Source organism: Oreochromis niloticus, linkage group LG9 (assembly GCF_001858045.2).
Source record: "Oreochromis niloticus isolate F11D_XX linkage group LG9, O_niloticus_UMD_NMBU, whole genome shotgun sequence".
NCBI lineage: Eukaryota > Metazoa > Chordata > Actinopteri > Cichliformes > Cichlidae > Oreochromis > Oreochromis niloticus.
In genome coordinates, this window is record NC_031974.2 from 17,289,110 (window position 1) to 17,305,993 (window position 16,884).

At 41.4% G+C, this 16,884-nt stretch overlaps 1 protein-coding gene across 4 annotated transcripts in view; it reads right to left on the reverse strand.

Annotated features, from left to right (window-relative positions):
• The window catches only part of LOC102078638 (sodium/hydrogen exchanger 9), a 66,055-nt gene that overhangs the window by 28,054 nt on the left and 21,117 nt on the right, over nt 1–16,884 (reverse strand). For all 4 annotated transcript variants that reach the window (XM_005448898.4, XM_005448897.4, XM_013277049.3 and 1 more), the window contains exons 7-12: nt 16,537–16,675; nt 15,428–15,533; nt 12,501–12,589; nt 11,079–11,192; nt 8,103–8,214; nt 7,087–7,240 (exon numbers count right to left, since the gene is read on the reverse strand). In XM_005448898.4, the coding sequence (XP_005448955.1) occupies nt 7,087–7,240; nt 8,103–8,214; nt 11,079–11,192; nt 12,501–12,589; nt 15,428–15,533; nt 16,537–16,675 (714 nt within the window). The remainder of the gene's footprint in view (nt 1–7,086; nt 7,241–8,102; nt 8,215–11,078; nt 11,193–12,500; nt 12,590–15,427; nt 15,534–16,536; nt 16,676–16,884) is intronic.

Here is a 16,884-nt window from a genome sequence, read left to right on the forward strand (position 1 = left end):
GGCCAGTCATTAGCCAGACTCCAGCTGTTATGCCTTAGCCTCCAAATTTTGAATACTGCTCATTTGAATGCGCATGCACACACACACACACACACACACACACACATGCAGCAGAGAGCAAAGCCTGCCCTCAATAGGCACCATGAAGTATTTTGAAATGGCATAATTTCACAAAGGGCAAATGGGATACATGGGAGCTTTCTTCTCTTCTCACATCCTTGATCAATCATTTTCACGGCATGAAGAACGCAGATTACACAAGTCTATAGCCGACCTAGGCTCTTTGTGAGGCTGTACATTGCAAGAGCTGAGATTTTAGTAAAATGCCTACAATGACAATGCTAATAATGATCACTGGCAGGTAATTTTCACTATGCTTTCTGTCACAAGTTAGCCTCCTTGTTGTAGCTATGCACAGAGTTTATGTTGATAGAAATAACCTGTGTTACAGTACATTTGCATCGCCTCTGTCAGTGCGCCCCAGGGTGGCTGTGGCTACAATGTAGCTTGCCATCACCAGTGTGTGAATGTGTGTGTGAATGGGTGGATGACTGGATGTGTAAAGCGCTTTGGGGTCCTTAGGGACTAGTAAAGCGCTATATAAATACAGGCCATTTACAATTTGCATAATGACTGAAACTAGCACTGCTGATGAACAATGGGCTGTGAGGTCAGTTCCTTGATCATTAATATGCAAATTGTCATGATCATTGATCAACATCCACTGATCAAAGACCATTGATCAATGATCAAAGGCCATAAGTACCATTCACAGAGAGTTGGGGAATGGCTGCAATCACAGCATTGTAAGATGGTGACAGATGTACCCTTAGGCCCCCTCCTTGGTTCAGAAATGGTCTTTCCCTTTTCACGTAAATGGCCTCCTTGACTCCGCGCTCAAACCTGGGTTCCTCCCTGTCCAGGATGTGTACATCCTCATTATTGAAAGAGTGTCCACTAACATGTAGGTGTAAATAGACTGCAGAGTCCTGGCCTGACGAGTTAGCTCTTCTGTGTTGTGCCATCTGCTTCACAAATGGTTGTTTGGTTTCCCCGATGTATAAATCATGACAATCCTCCTGGCACTTAACAGCGTACACTATACTACTCTGTTTGTGTCGGGGGACCCGATCCTTGGGGTGGACCAGTTGTGTTTTGGAGTTTGAAAGCCACCGAGACGCAGTGTTTAGAGAAAATGCGTCCCAACTGTTCCGATTCTCCTGACACACAAGGGATCACTAAGGGTTTTCACTTAGGCAGCGGTTGTCCTTCTCTACTGGATCAGCTGCAGCTTTCTTTAGGTGCCTTCCCAGCTGTGACAAATGTCCAGCTGGGATAACCAGCTGTGTTCCGGTGGATGATGAGAGTCAAACCTTAAATGCTGATCCATACATGTTGGTTTATGGTACACATCAACTTTGTGTCATCGCAGCCATTCCCCAACTCTCTGTGAATGGTACTCATGACCACTGATCATTCGTTGTTGATCAATGGTCATGACAATTTGCATAGTAATGGTCAAGGAACTGACCTCACAGCACATTGTTCATCAGCGGTGCTAGTTACAGTCATTATGCAAATGTACTGTTTATGAGAAACCTGCAGTCAGCTGAGACTGAAGAAGTCACTTGAATGAGTGATGAAACGTTTCTCCCACTGAAAACGCTACGTCCAGATGAATCAACTTTTTGGGGGTATTACTTCAAAACTAATTAAAAATGACTGAATTGACTGAACTCACATTTTTATGGCAACAATTTTAAAATGTAGCCTAACATTCAACCACTCAAACTGTTTTTTCTGTTCAGGAATGAGGGAACGAACTGTAGTTTAAGATATTAGTGAAAAATATTAATAATAGGCTTTACTATTTTTCTTATTTTTGTAAAACAGCAAATTTCAGCATTAAAACATTAAAAACACAAAGAAGTATTCTGGTAATTACCAGTACTGTTTAGGGCAGCTGTGGCATAAACCTTACATTGTGCGTTGGTTTAGTAAATTTAACCACTGTATGTTTTTTTTTAAATACATAAGTATGCAAAGCACCAGTTGACTGCTAGTAATAGATAATCATAAATAATAACAGTGATTGAGGAATATAATGACATTCAAACGGAAATGGCTTGAAGAGGACATGACTGGCTATTCTTCAAAGCCTAGTGGCCCCAGACTGCTCACTGTGACTGAGTTTCAAATCCCCCAAGGGGCGCCCTGCCACCTCCAGCCCACATTAAAGCCGAGGAGACGGACCGAGACTGAGAACCAGCAGTGTGACACACACTGTGCATCTGAGTGTGTCTCTGCGTTTTGCCTTTTTCCACAGGCCAACATATAATTATGTCAACTATATATAGCTGTTATAATTATCGGTGCCATGCATCAGATGAATATAGCAAAAATAAAAATGATTTGAAAGAGACTTGTTCTGAAGTCCACCTCAATCTGCCCCGGTGTTTAAACACTGGCTTCGCAATAACAATAAAATTCCTCCTGCTGTCAGACTTTACTGCACTGCATCAAGGTTGAGCTTTCATCTTTGGTTGGTTAGTTCCTCCTGCACTTGATTGCACTTCAGTGAAAACAGAACCCCCTTTTTTTGTTCCTTTTTAATGTTATTTTTGGCATCTTTGTTTTGGGAGTTGGTCTTCCAAAATTTGTGTTGCACCTCCTGCTGAGTCCAACAACATCTCTGGAGGTTGCTGTTGAGCTTACGAAAGAAGCGCAACAATGCAGAGGAGGAGAACCAGGGAAAATAACGATTACACGGCTTTGCAGTTGTGTCCCAATATATCAACAATTACAAGGGACTGTACAATAAAGAAAAATAGCATTTTCATTACCACGTGCAGTAAGGTGTAAATAATCAGTTTATTTTGTGGCATCATGATGAAACTCATGCTGCTGTGAGTGTGGGCAATAATGTACCCTGAAATTGAGACTGAAATGGAGGAACTGTAGAGAGGGAGAGGAGAACTGGGAGACAGTCTAGCTTTAAAAGCACATTTCATCAAGTGAAGTGTGATGTCTGGACAGTGAGCTGAAAACTGAGGGAGTCTTTTATTACACAGTGCTCACATGGTCCATGGTTTTAACAGTCTATCTAAGCATGCAGCACATGAATTTCACATTGCAGTCTAAAAGACTCTTCACCCCCTCTAAGCTCAGCTCACTCGTGTGTAGCGTGCATTAATGACTTTGTATTCATGCACTTGTTTGTGTGTCTGTGTAGCACAATGTGAGCTATAGATAGAGGAATAGAGAAAAAAAAAAAACAGTGCAATGAAATACATTTTTCCCCATTTGTGCCTGGCTGTAAAAGCTACTTTCTTTGTCCTTCTTGAATTCTCGTGTCCCCTTTGTGGTTAGAAAACTCCCGTGATCTTTTATAATGAAAGATAAAATTCCAATGTCAGCTTGTAAACAACTTTTACTGACAGATAATCTGGTCATTTCCTGTCTTAGGCAGTCATGTAAAAAAATGAAAGTTTCCTATGAAGTCCAGTGAACAACGAAGAACACGCCACCTTGAGCAGCAGTAACTTGAAGTAATCATTTTCTGTCTCTCACATGGTTGTGGAGGAATTTTGGCCAACTCTTCTTTACACCATTGTTTGAGGTTTGAAGGCACTCCTTTATGCACAGCTCTCTTAAGGTCCTGCCAGAGCTTTTCAATTAGGTTCAATTCTAGCCTTGGACTGGGCAAAGGCAGAAACATGATTATTTTATTTGCCAGCCATTCTGTTGCAGACTTGTGGCTGTGTTTGGGAGCATTGTCCTGTTGCACAACTCAATCTGGACCAAGCTTTAGGTGATGGGCAGATGGTCTCACATTTGACTCTAGAATACTTTAGTATACAGAGTTTATAATGAACTCAATGAGTGCAAGCTGCCCAAGTCCTGTTGCTGCAAAACAAATCCAAATGGCAACTGTCAAGTTCCCCACTGTGCTTGACAGTTGGTATGAGGTGTTCACGCTGATATGCTGTGCTTGGTTTTTACTAAACATGGTACTGCACATTATGGCCAAACATCTCTGCTTTGGTGTTCTGTCCAAAGGACATTGCTTCCAGATGTCTTGAAGTTTGTACAGATGCAACTTTGCAAAGCTAAGCTGTGCTCCCATGTTGTTTTTAGATAGAAGAGGCTTTCTCCTGGTAACTATCCAAATAAGCCATATTTGTTCAGTCGTTTTTAAACTATACTTTCTGTCATGCACTTTAACATTTAAGGTCTGTAGACTCAAAGATGTACAGTAACTCTTGTGTTGTTGTTTTTTTTTCTGTAACTTCCACGCCTGGGAAAATTGTGGCATTTTGTTAGCACATACCTGATTGCTCCATACAAGCAAAACTGCCAAACCTCTGTTTTATCGAGCTGCTCACACTTGCTGATTATCAGTTAATCAAGTGCATTTGATTAACAGCACCTGGCTGCTGGTTACCCATTTAATTCCCATGGAGGCAGTAAGGGTGTGCTTAAGTTTTTCACAGGTCTACGCATGTAAGAGCACTCTGATATGCTTTAATGCACCCACATATCTTTTCAGTAGCAAATTACCTATAATAGAAGAGGATACGACATAAAGAAGTCTCGCCTTAGCATTTATAAATAGCACTTTACGTACAGATTTTTGTACCTTTGCTTTCTGACCAAGAGGCAGTGCAGACTCCCAAATATTTCTCCTTAGTTTTACAAGTTATAACTTCTTGTGTTTTTCAATTTCTTTCTAAATCTGCACACCCTCTTGCACTGTATATGCAGAACTAATTTTACACAGAGTACAACTTTCAAAGACTCCTCCACAAAACCATTTTATATTTCAAAGATGGAATAGGAGGTAAATTTCCTCCAGGTGAAGAAATGTAATGTATTATTCACCAAAATGAAGTCTTTCAAAATTGCTTCTTGTCCCTTTACTTCATGCAATTGGTTGAGGGAAAGGAGATGAAGAGGGAAGCAGTCGTGGGAGTTTGGGATAGGAAGTGAGGAAAAGAGTTATTCTCTGAAACATGACAGCCCTGGAGGCACGACGCACTGTACTGTGATGCGTTGACGGAATGACTACTCATAAAGACAGTCATGTCATGTGGATAAACAGCGGGCAGATGCATTATTCAGGACAAATATCCACAGGTGCACATGTAGAGTATGTACACAGACACAAAAGCAAGCAGAAGGGAGAGAGTGGGAGGTATAACAGCAATACAACTCAACAGCTCTCTCTAAATGTAAGGGTCTAACACAGTGGATAATGTAAAGATTTACAGTGCATGTCAGTACAAATCAAATTAAAGAAATACACATGATTTAATAAAATACAGTATTTGTTACATTAGCGTATTAGTCACAAGGTGCTGTATGCTAACTCATATGCCCTGGAAACAAATTTTCATTTACAATGACCAGCTTATTACCAGCTAGAGATGTTTGTGGGTGGAAATGAGAGTAGATCAGCAGTTTCTGAAACATTCAGACCAACCATTTTTTTCTCCATTCAGATGCTCTATTATGAATTCAGTAGGTTGTCTTGACCATATCTACATGTGTAAATGAGTTGCTGCCACGTTATTGGCCAATTAGATATTTGTATTTCAGTTAACTGAGCAGGTGTACCTAATAAAGTGTCTGATTTTTGTATATGTTTTGTTTTTTTACCTTAGCTGTACAAAAAGCTTTACAAAATGTTTCTCATCACACAAATGTTGGCAAATCTGCTCTCCATGGTGCTGGCCTGCCTTTGGTTGCAACTCAGTGTCTCGCTCAAGGACACTTCAGCATGTGGAGTGGCTGAGGACTGAACTGCTTGATTAGTGATTAGTGGACAGCCAGCATTAACAATTGAGCCAAGTTCTATTAATGACATAACAAAAATGCCTTAAAACAGCTCAAAGCAGTTCAGCTTGTAGCACACAAAAGAGCAGGGTTTGTGGATACAAATCCAGCACCCGGGGAGATCTCACACGGATACTGGCTCTTTGTCTGGTTCATAAACTGTAGAATTACAATTAAATGAAGCTTATTTGACTATAAAAGCTCAAATGAACAACAAGATTCAATTACAAAAGCCAATCTGCAATTCATTAGCAGCAGGCTAGCTCCAGGTTTTGCTTCTCATCACAAATTGTGCTGCTGTGTGTTTCAATTTCCCACCAAAGGAGCTTTTGGACCTACTGTACAGCTGGATTGCTGCAATCCTACAAGCCAGATCTCATCCTAAGATCCTCAGGCACACCTTTAGCTCTTCTTTACTTACTCTATATTCTTTTACTGTTTTGTTTTTTTTGTTGTTTTTTTGCCCTTGATCAACATTTGTTTATGGTTTATCTTTTCCACTTAACAAAATTTGTCCATATTCATCTTTTTATTAATTTTTATTGAAATGTCATTTATCCTTTAAAATCAGGCTGTGTTCACTATTATGTACTTCCTCTATTATACTGAACACATTTGCTTTTAGTTGATTTGTAAGTATATCTTTCTTAGAGTTGCATCAAGCTGAAACCATGTACACTGCACAGACTTCTTTCACAGACTGTGGGAGTCAATTATACCACTGTGATCTGGGCCATAGATTACCCTTTAATAATATAAGTATCTAATTACCGCCTTGCATCCTTCACGCCTCTTGTGCGCTCTTTAATCATTATCACCCACTGGCCTTGAATCGCAGTATACAGACTTTAAAAGAAAAACTATCTTTCGATATGTGCTTCCGTTGCAATGCTGCATTTATGTGCACCATTGCAACAGGAGCCCATATTTTACTATTATCTGTGTGGGGCACCTGTGTACCTGCTTTCCCTGCACTCCAGCTGTGCAAGTCACTAATGGAGGGCACGTTTGCACAAAGGCTGTGTGTGGATGGTGACGAAGAAGAGGAGGGGGCATCAGAATTCAAATGTGCTCCTTTTACAAAGAGCTGTTGTATTTTGAGAGAGAATACACGTGAGAGTCTAATTAAGTAAATTTGTGGGCACTGGCAGAACAAATGAAGAAGACACAGATGGGCAGATGGAGAGACAGGACGACAGGTCTTCCTCGCATCCCACTATCTGTATCACTCGACAAGGTGTTAGAACCGACCTGATGTCCAGACGCCGCAGCATGGGATCGGCAGCCGTACCAAGTACCCAGATGGTGAAGCCAATCATCAGTAGGGTGGTGGTGAAGATGGTGCGCGTCACTTCTGTATCTGTTTCTTTTACAGCCAGTCTGAAAGCCACAGCCCCCCTCAAACCTGAGGCAAGAGAAGACATTTCTGAGCAAACAGCTGGATTAATGCCTTCCATTAAACCACCAGACAACCATCTACCAACCAATTACACAGAAGCTGAGCCAGTTAATAACTCTGTCAATGGGTAACAAATAACACCCTGACAGTCACTATCATTGACCACTTGCTGACCAGCAAATAGCCCTGAAACAAACTCCAAGATTGCTGTACAGTAGTGACATAATGCTTAAAGCCAAAACAATTCCCAGAGCAAATCCTTTCCTGCCGCGAGAAAAAAAAGAAGATGAGGGAGGTGGTAGCGGCGACAGTGGGGGAGTTTTGAAAAATAGCAAGACAAGGGCTTTTTATAAAGAAACCTTACGTAAGACGTAAAGTGGGTCAGACAAGCAGAGAAACATGCTGCTGTGGCGCTACCCCACATCAAAGGTTCCCTTCTCCTGCATCATCAAATCATTCAGGGTGCCAACCGTTAGTCTCAGATACCTCAGATAAGTAAGACTAAGACTTCTATATATGCTTCCACTCACAGGCAACAAATAGATAAAAAGCTTCTTTAAAAAACATAAATCTCAAATTCAGACAGTATTGATTAATGCAAAAATTCTTTCTCCAACAAGGTGAATTATTCTAAAGCCCGAGGTAGGTGCTGGTCTTTGTGTTCGCCTTAACTGACTTAATGCGCACACCAGCTCGCACTTGTTCCACAGAGGACACATTTTCTCAGCATCTCTACTCATGCCATTAGCTGCAGGCGAGGAAGAGAGTGGAATAATTAGAGCTTTCATGGGATAAATCAGGGTGAAAGTTTTCTTCTCCGCCCCCCAGTCTCTCGTAGCAAAAACAACAACTAGAATGAAAAGTGTACCTGCAAAGATCATGAAGTGCTGGAACTTGCAAGGTATCTTGTTTGTGCGACCAAGGTTCAGCAGGAAAGATAAAGGGTAGATGTTGAATGCTCTTGAAAGAAAGACGGACAGCTGTATGCATTGAATGCAGATTAAGGAGAACATTTATAGACTTGCAGGTTTCATGGAAAGTTGATCATTCTGTCTTATACTGTCGAAAATCTGCCGAGGAATAAAAAAGTGGCGTAAATCACACTGGTTAACTGGACATCATTGATAAGTAATCACATTTTTTGCTCAATTCTTTGCATCCAGAAAAAAATAAATGCAACATTGTGAGGACAGGCTATAGACGTCCACCTGTGAATAACACTAAATATTACGCACGTGCGCAAACACACGAAAAAAAAAAAATCTCTGGATATTTTCTGTTTGGGATGAAAACACGGCAACGTGGCGCCATGCCGAGGCATGAAGCCAATCAGGCTGCGCCAGCTGTCTCTGCCCTCCACACACACTTTGATGTCTCACGTAGGATGAGACTGAATGCCAAGTGTCCTGGGCAGAAGTTATCAAGATGATATCTGTGCAATTACCGGGGACATAGCTGCCATCTGGGATACACGTCACATCATCGGTCATGCTTTTAGAAGAAGTTAGAAATACAGCCTCAGATCCTCTCATAGGTTTTTTTTCCTTTTTGATAGTCTGACGTAAGTAAAGGGTAAGCTGAGCGGTCCAAAGTGAAGAGGGTTTGGAAAGCTCTTTGCTCTTAAAAAAGAAAAAAAAAGATCCTCTTTGAAATTTGTTGCATAAAAACTAATCTGTGCAGACAGGTAACCCTGCTTTGGTATAAGAGAAAGGATTTGAGTTTATCCTTAATAAGTCTAAATATAACGGTATAAATAAAGGGACCAATATTTTAGGCAGGACACCTCGGCCTGACAGGGCTATTACTAAAACAGTACTCCCTCGCACCCTGCAGTCAATATTACATCTCACGCACCCTATGGATTTTCAAAAGCAATATCCTGCTCCCAAAAGCAGTCATTTTTCTTTATCAAAGGCCTCTGAGCTATTCGAATGGAGGTAATTAAGCACTTTCATCTCAGCCTCATTTCCAATAAAGCCTATCTCTATTGTCACTGGCAAAGGCTGCAAGCTACAGCGATTAAAATCTACAGCATAACCAAAGAGCGATTAACAGGGTGGAATCACTGGGGTTATTTCTTTTTCATAGACACTTTTAGAGCCGTACAACTGGAATCCGACCTCCACTTATTCATGTTTGTACATCCGGGTGATCTTCCTGTATGTGTAGATAGCTAGCCGGAGCTTTTTAAAACTCCTATTAAATTCCTGTGCACTCGTTCCCCACATTTCCTGACTTCCATCTAATGAAGGTAGATTGCCAAAAACATATTTTAAAGAAATCAGACCCAATGCTCAAATCATTTGTTTCTTTCTTTTCTTTTTTTTTTTTTATTGGCAGCCCCTTTTGCTGAACATAAGAGCACTGGAATAAAGAATCTGCTCAGTCAACTATTTCTATGGCCCCTTTGACCCTATGGTAGAAGATGGATTGTAATAATAATTGCTGGCCATCTGGGCACTGGACTGTGAAAGAACAGCTCCTTGGAGTGCAGCCACTAGAGTCGCTCCTCCAGCATACACTATGGTCGTGCCAGCTCTCAGGAAAGGACAATTGTACAGCAAGCAGCCATCAGTCCATCACTGCCCAATCATTTCTCTCAGAAAGCAAAGCTGACGGATACAATAAAGCTTCTGAACATGAGACATCTGTTATGACAGTATAATTTTTCTATTTATCATTAAAGAGCAGATCGTTTTTTGATAAGACGACGCGAGTTCTATCGCCATTGTACTCTGGTCTACAGAGGCTGCTGCCAGGGGAGAAACCTATGCATCTCCTGCCTGTGATGGATTTCTTCCTGTATGATATTTGACACTATATGCAATATATTAAATCTAGACAGAAGCTATGATCGTTGGATGCCTCCGAGCATATCTTTTTCAAAACCTGGCATTTATTTTTGATATTAACTGTGATTTTTTCTGCTAAACAGCATAAATATCTAGATGTCAAGGACTAGCTGATTAATGTAACAGCTGTTTGGTCTAACTTTAAACACTGTAAAGTGACAGAAAAGTAAGAAAAATTGCAAATTCTCTAATTTTCGTTGCTATAAGATAAACATGAGGCGCGGTGGTGTGATAGTTAGCACTGCTGTCTCACACCGAGAAGATTCAAATCAGCCAGGAGGCTTGGGCTCGTTTGTGTAGAGTTTGCATATTCTCCTTCCCACAGTCCAAACACATTCATGTTAATTGGTGATTCTAAACTGGCTGTAGGCGTGAATGGTTGTCCGCCTCTCTGCATAAACCCTAAAACTTGTCCGGGGTGGGGCTGTTTGCTCTACGATAGCTGGAATATTTTTGCTGACTAATTTTCCGCTTCGATATTCACATTCACAATATGATTCATATTTCAAATACAACCAATCGATATTTTCTCATTTTTGTGCAAAAGACAGAACAGAAAGCTTAAATCTTTACATCTTTTAAAGATGCAGAAAAAGCTAAAACAGCATCATCTTCAGTCGGCTAAATGAAAGAACGGTAAGATTATTTTAAACAGCAAAAAGATTTAAACAGTTTAATTACAGCGTTGCTAAAGAAAAACCAAACAAAAACATCAGTAACAAAAAGAATCTGTAGAGATCTTGACTGCAGGAAACCAGCTGGATGACATTTGCAGAGCCCCCCCCGCTCCCCCTCTTCCCCAAGGACTGGGGAAGTCACAGTATTGCAATGAGGTAGCAAGAAATACAACAGGATAACCAGTATGATCTACTAAATGACTTGTCATTAAACTAATAGGAGACAGAACTGAGTCCTATTGCTGAGATGGGAGTGGAATTCAGAAGCTGCACAACAGGGGGTAAAGTCCTCTGTCATACAGCAGAAAAGGATACAAGTGCCCCAGAAATGAAGACTGGTTCAAATTTATGGCAAGTGAACTTCAACAATATATATCCCATGTAGCCGAAGATGGAAATCTCCCCGAGGAAGTTGAAGACTTCAAAGAGCTGCAAATTATAAAAGGGATTGAGAGGATCATGAGAGAAAAGGTCATCTGAGATCATCTGTTCGAAGTGGGTGTGTGTGTGTGTATGCCTGCTTGTGTTGTTAGAAACACATAAATCTATAGAGGCTCATTCTGGGTATCTGCCTCCCCTTGGAGGACAAATGGGTCAAACAAGCAGGGCACAAGTGAGTGTTTATGGTTAGGCCATATTAAGGTTAAGGTAGGGGTCAGAATCAGGCGAGCACTGAGTACACAATGAGTGCAGTCGACTTGACATTCTCTGAAAAAACAACTTTGTGTGCTGGAAGATGGGTGAAAGTGAAGTAGAGGAATCAGATTTGTACAAACACGACAAATCCAGTGTTTATGTTATTCCCTTTGAGGCGGCAGCTGCAAACATCTAAAGCTCGAGGGCATAATATGGTTTGCTGTAACAGCAGGCATGTTCTTGTCATCATCTTTGTGTGAAATAATTTCATTTGAAGCATAAAACAGCACATCTTTAGGGACCTAAAAAGTCATATGCTAATGAACTCTGCTTTTTATTAGAAGATTATTACAACTCATCGACTCAGGCTCGAGCTTGTCACGTTCTAAGCCAAGCTGAGGAACTTTGGTGTCATATACTGTTCATGCAGTGGCATTAAATTATAAGAGATGCTACAATTTCATTAATCATATTTGTTATTTCTTATATGATTTAGAGCTCTGGTTAAAAAAAAGATATCCAGCTGAATAAGTGAATAAGTGCACTTTTTGGGGATCATAGAAAGAAAAGTATCGGTCCCACTAGCTACTCACCTACTGTCTGTATACACTCAATCACATTTTACTATAAGCTGCATGTATAAACCCTAAAAAATACAGATAGAGGCATTCTGCCAAGTGAACATGATCTCCTGCAAAGCCAATCCACTTTATAGGCCGAGGCTTCAACTGTGCTGCCTTTTAGGAGTGTCTGTGATAAACAGTTAGCCGCACTATGGTGCTGATAATGAATAATAAATGCACAGATAAGTATATGTGTGTACTTCTGATTTGTTTTGCTCCTCCATAAAGCTTGCTGGCAAAGTCTGACAGTGTGCTAGCCTCCATCTGTGCTCAGCCTTTTAAGTAGATAGCTGGAGACTGATGTCCCACACGGACGCCCGCTGGACAACTGAGCACTAATGGCAATTAATGATCGCTTGCACATGAGCGCGAGCTGCAAAATGCTGGCGTCAAGAGTTATTCTACACAAAAGGAGAAGACTAAAAAATGACTGTCCATCAAAAGGAAAACAAGTTTCGGTTGTGCTCCGTTAACCCACCTGCTTGATCCTTGCCCTGCCCTCAGAGGACAAGTTGAGAACTGTGTACCTTGCCTGACTCAAGCCGCAAAACATCACTGCCACAATACCTGAAAGATAAATAACATTTAAGTGAAATTAATGAAAATTAATGAATGAAATAGCCCCCCTCCCCCCTCAAAAGACAAACAAACATCCACGGCATCTTCTAAATGTGAACATTTACATTTTGTGGACAAAACTCATAGATGAGAATCCTGTCAGCAGCAGGGAGCTGATCAGCTGAAAGTATGCAAAGCCACTTATACGTGCATATATTAGTAATCAGGATGAGAGAATCTGTATGTTTGGGAGCTGCTTAACACACAGAGACTTGGGACTTGTCACGCCGAGAATATGGTGTAGGAGGTTTTACCATCACAGGAGGATGATTTCTGAAAAGAGCTTTTGTCTCCATGGTTCAATCCAGTTTTTTTTGGTTAACAAGCCAGAGACGCCGACATTCAGAAAAAAGCGGGGAAATGAGAACAATGATAAATTAAATGAAAGCACTGTTACAGTAATTCATGTAAGCACTGGTTTATAATATCCAAGAATTAAACCCTCCTGTGTGCAGCCACTCATATAAAAATTTACCGGCTCAGACCAGCCCAACCTTGCATCCACCCACTCTCATGGTTCCAATAGTTCTGTAAAAATGTGCTGCCCAACCCAACTCAAGCATCTTTATATATCTGATAAAAACATTTACTTGTCCAGATACATGAGGCTCTGGAAACGATTAATTCTAAGAAAAACTGTTTTAAAAATGACATAATCACGATCACAATATCAGTTGCGTGGGAGGAGATACTGACAAAAAACAAATGCACGACGAGCAAAGTACAAAAAGGAAAGACGTACAGACAGCAGCCTCTGCTCCTAAGACAGAGGGTGGAGAGAGTGATTACTCTGACAGGGGAGGCTGGTTGGACCAGAGAGCTGGAGTTTGAAGCACAAAGCATAAAAGGTGGGCTGCTGCCTCGCAGGACACGCTTGGTTCATTGCAGAAATTCAATTTCACATTTTAGCTTCCTTCGCATTGAGCGAATCACAGAAGGTGGAAAAATGTGAAATTGCTGCGATGGGTATAGCAATAGGCAGAAGACGGGGTCGGCTGTAATAAATATGGCAGCAGACACAAAATAGCATCTGTGGTTCAGACTGCTAAATCAAGCCAGTCCATTAGTCTCTCTTCACCATCCGCCTTTACATCGGGATGCTGACATGGACCTGCACTATGCTAGTTCCAGTAATGCTTGGTCAAAATATACCTCTTAGCATTGTGCAACGACGTCTAATGGAGCACGCCATCGTGGCAGATCTCATTTTGGTTCCATTTGGTTGGGGGCAACAACATCGTCCTTGGTTTACATAACACTGACAGAGATAACACATCACCTGTCTTCTGCACTAAGTCTCTTTCTAAGTCTTTTCCACACAGAGCACTTTGCAACAGATTAGATGCTTCCCATAATGAGCAGTTGTGAGGGGCATAAGATTAATGACAGCAGGGCTCCCTCCAAGGCTGAGGGTCATTAGACACACCCTCACTAAACTCTAGCAATTAACAGAGACAGAAAGAGCCTCGATTACCAAAGGACACCAGGGAGGACTCGCATCACTCATTGCATTCTATGGTATGATGTGCTGCTTCACCTCAAAGCGAACATTAAACACCTTTACCGTTAGCGCTGTATAGGGTATATGGTACCATTCATCACCGAAACAGGAATTTTCACTACTTAGACAATATCAGCATTAAACTAGATTTTGTAACAGTGAAGGTTTCAGGTCAAAACAAAGTATTAAAACCAGCCCAGGAAATGCATGTAGAAATATACCTCTACTAGAAAACCAGAGACTCTGAGAATTACCGACTGAGGTTTTGCTGTGGTGCGACTCCCACACTGGGCAGTATTTAAAATGTGCTTTATAAACAGGGCATCTGGAATTTAATGGACAAAGGTCAAGCTCTTTCATTAAAACCATCTTCTCTGCCTCCACAGGCCAGGGGGAGCAGTGCCAAGGAAGAGAGAGCTCTACAGCATCAGCGCATCGAGTGGAATGGCCCGGGAACACTAATACTAATGTGCGCTAATGTATACTCGACTTATATTTCAAAACAACATTACACCACATCAGTAAAGAAACAGAAGACGATTCTAGGCAGCAGAGTCGAGAAATGGTCTTTTCCAAACACGAGCTTGCAAATATACGTCATCACTTAGACTTTCTTAAAGAGCAGCCACTCTGGGGAAGGACCTGTAAGACAGGAGTGACAAAGAAAGTCACGCTGTAATCTTTTACCTACTGAGACCTTAGCACGTTCTTGTATCTGCTCTTACTAGGAAACTCACAAAAACAGGTAGGCCAAGATGCCGATATATATTTATTTATTACTACAATATCTGCGGTGTCATCTCCAAACTAAAAGTACAAACATTCTCAGGGAGAAGCAGCTATTTTAAAAATATGTATAGGCGTTATGCCCAGAATAGGACTGGTACTTCCAGTTGTCTGCTATGAGAAGATTCTTGCAACAATGCAAAACACTTTGTGGGTTAAAGAGTGCATCTGACGGAGAGATCACTGACTGTACAGGGAGTGTTGGTTGATTGACAAAACCCCCCAAAAAACAGAATCTTGTATGCAAGCAGGGAATTGTGCAGATGGTCATGACTGGACAGCAGTATGTGCGCATATTATTTCCAGGTTTTTGGAGTGTGAGTGGAAACAGAAAATGCCTTGAAGCCAGTCAAACAGATGCTGGGTGTCACTGATACTGTAGAGCAGTATGTGAGCCAGCGCGAGCAGTTGAGAAGAGACGCCTGAGGGGAGAAGGGCAGCTACCCAGAGCCCTGACATGGCCACAGACACACAAACAACATAAGTCACACAGTGTTCACCTGATAGCCCGCAGGCTTCAGCCGAGAGGTAGCTGCTCCAGGACAGCAAGAAGAAGACTGACGTTTCCAGCAGGGGATTTTCATGCAGCCGAGTGAATTTGGTGAGGTGAAATGAAAGTTAAAGATACACAAGATAATCATGAAGTATTTAACACTTTGCATCAGGCCAGGGCTCACATTGCGAATGCAGGACAAATTTCCCACTGTTGCACAAGTGCATTCCAGTGCTATAGTCTGGAGACAGAGAAACTGCGGTACGCTGCCTGCAAAAATAAAGCAACTGCAAATAGTGCTCAACAAGCCAGGGGATCGGCCATACAGAGTAAATGTGGGCTGTGAGCTCCACTGTCCCACATCCCCTCAGGCAAAGCTTCGGTGCAAACCATAGAGCAATATTTTACACGGTGTTCTGGGCAAAACAGTAGACACTAGAATTTTTATATTTATGACAGCCACATAGAAAGAAAAGAAGGGTAAGTTTGGCTACTGCAAATATTACAAAGTTAGGCCTGAAGGGTATTTAAGAGGCTGCGCTTAAAATACTCCTCGGGCATGCAATAATAAAAATACACCTTCTTAAGCCTGATTGTTTTTGTAATTAATAAGGACAGGTGTGGTTATTAATTAAAAGATAAATGAGCAACTACACATCAAGGTGAATTTCTTTAACAAATAGCAGACACAAGAGCAGGATGCTGCTATGGTTAGCATCAGCAAAATCTAATAAATGCTCACTTTGTGGTTTGCCTACACCCAGAGATTAGTCACTGTAAATAAGAGCTGAGTCCTGGCCCAAACCCCTCATGACACATTCCCATTTTTCATCCTAAAGTCTAATTACTTGAAGATCAGAGAGAAACGCCGGACAACGGCGCAAGTCGAAACTTCATCATAGGCTATTGGCTTGATTGACGACCTCTCTGCAGCCATTAATGTCGCAGGAGCACTTTAGACTTTAGCTGCATCGCTTTTGTTGGTAAAAGTGGTACAGTAGGGGTTTGTTAGAGAAGCAATTACAGTGTTGAGGAACAGGATGTACTGCGGCGGATGCTGAGGTGATAATTGAGTCTGGGGTGTAGAGGCAAAGATTGGACGGGATGAAAGGATATGAGGGCTGTTATTACTGTGAAAATGAGACCTAAGAGGAAGGAGCCAATGAGCACTCCGAGAAAAAAAACAAAGGCGTGGAGAAAGGCAGTGGGGTCGAAGATGAGTCCTGCATCCATCTGGGTGTAGGTGGTGATGGCACTAGGAGAAACATGAAGCAAATGCAAACAGAGCTGTTATGGAACAAAAACAAGCCAGGGGCATAATTACAACAGAGATAACTTTGATTGCTACAGATGCTGAGAATACAAATTAAAAAAAAAAAACATTGTTTGTGACTCTGCAATAAGAACAGTCATCAGAAATATGACCAACTGGGTTCTTAGTGGAAAACAATGAGCATAAATTCA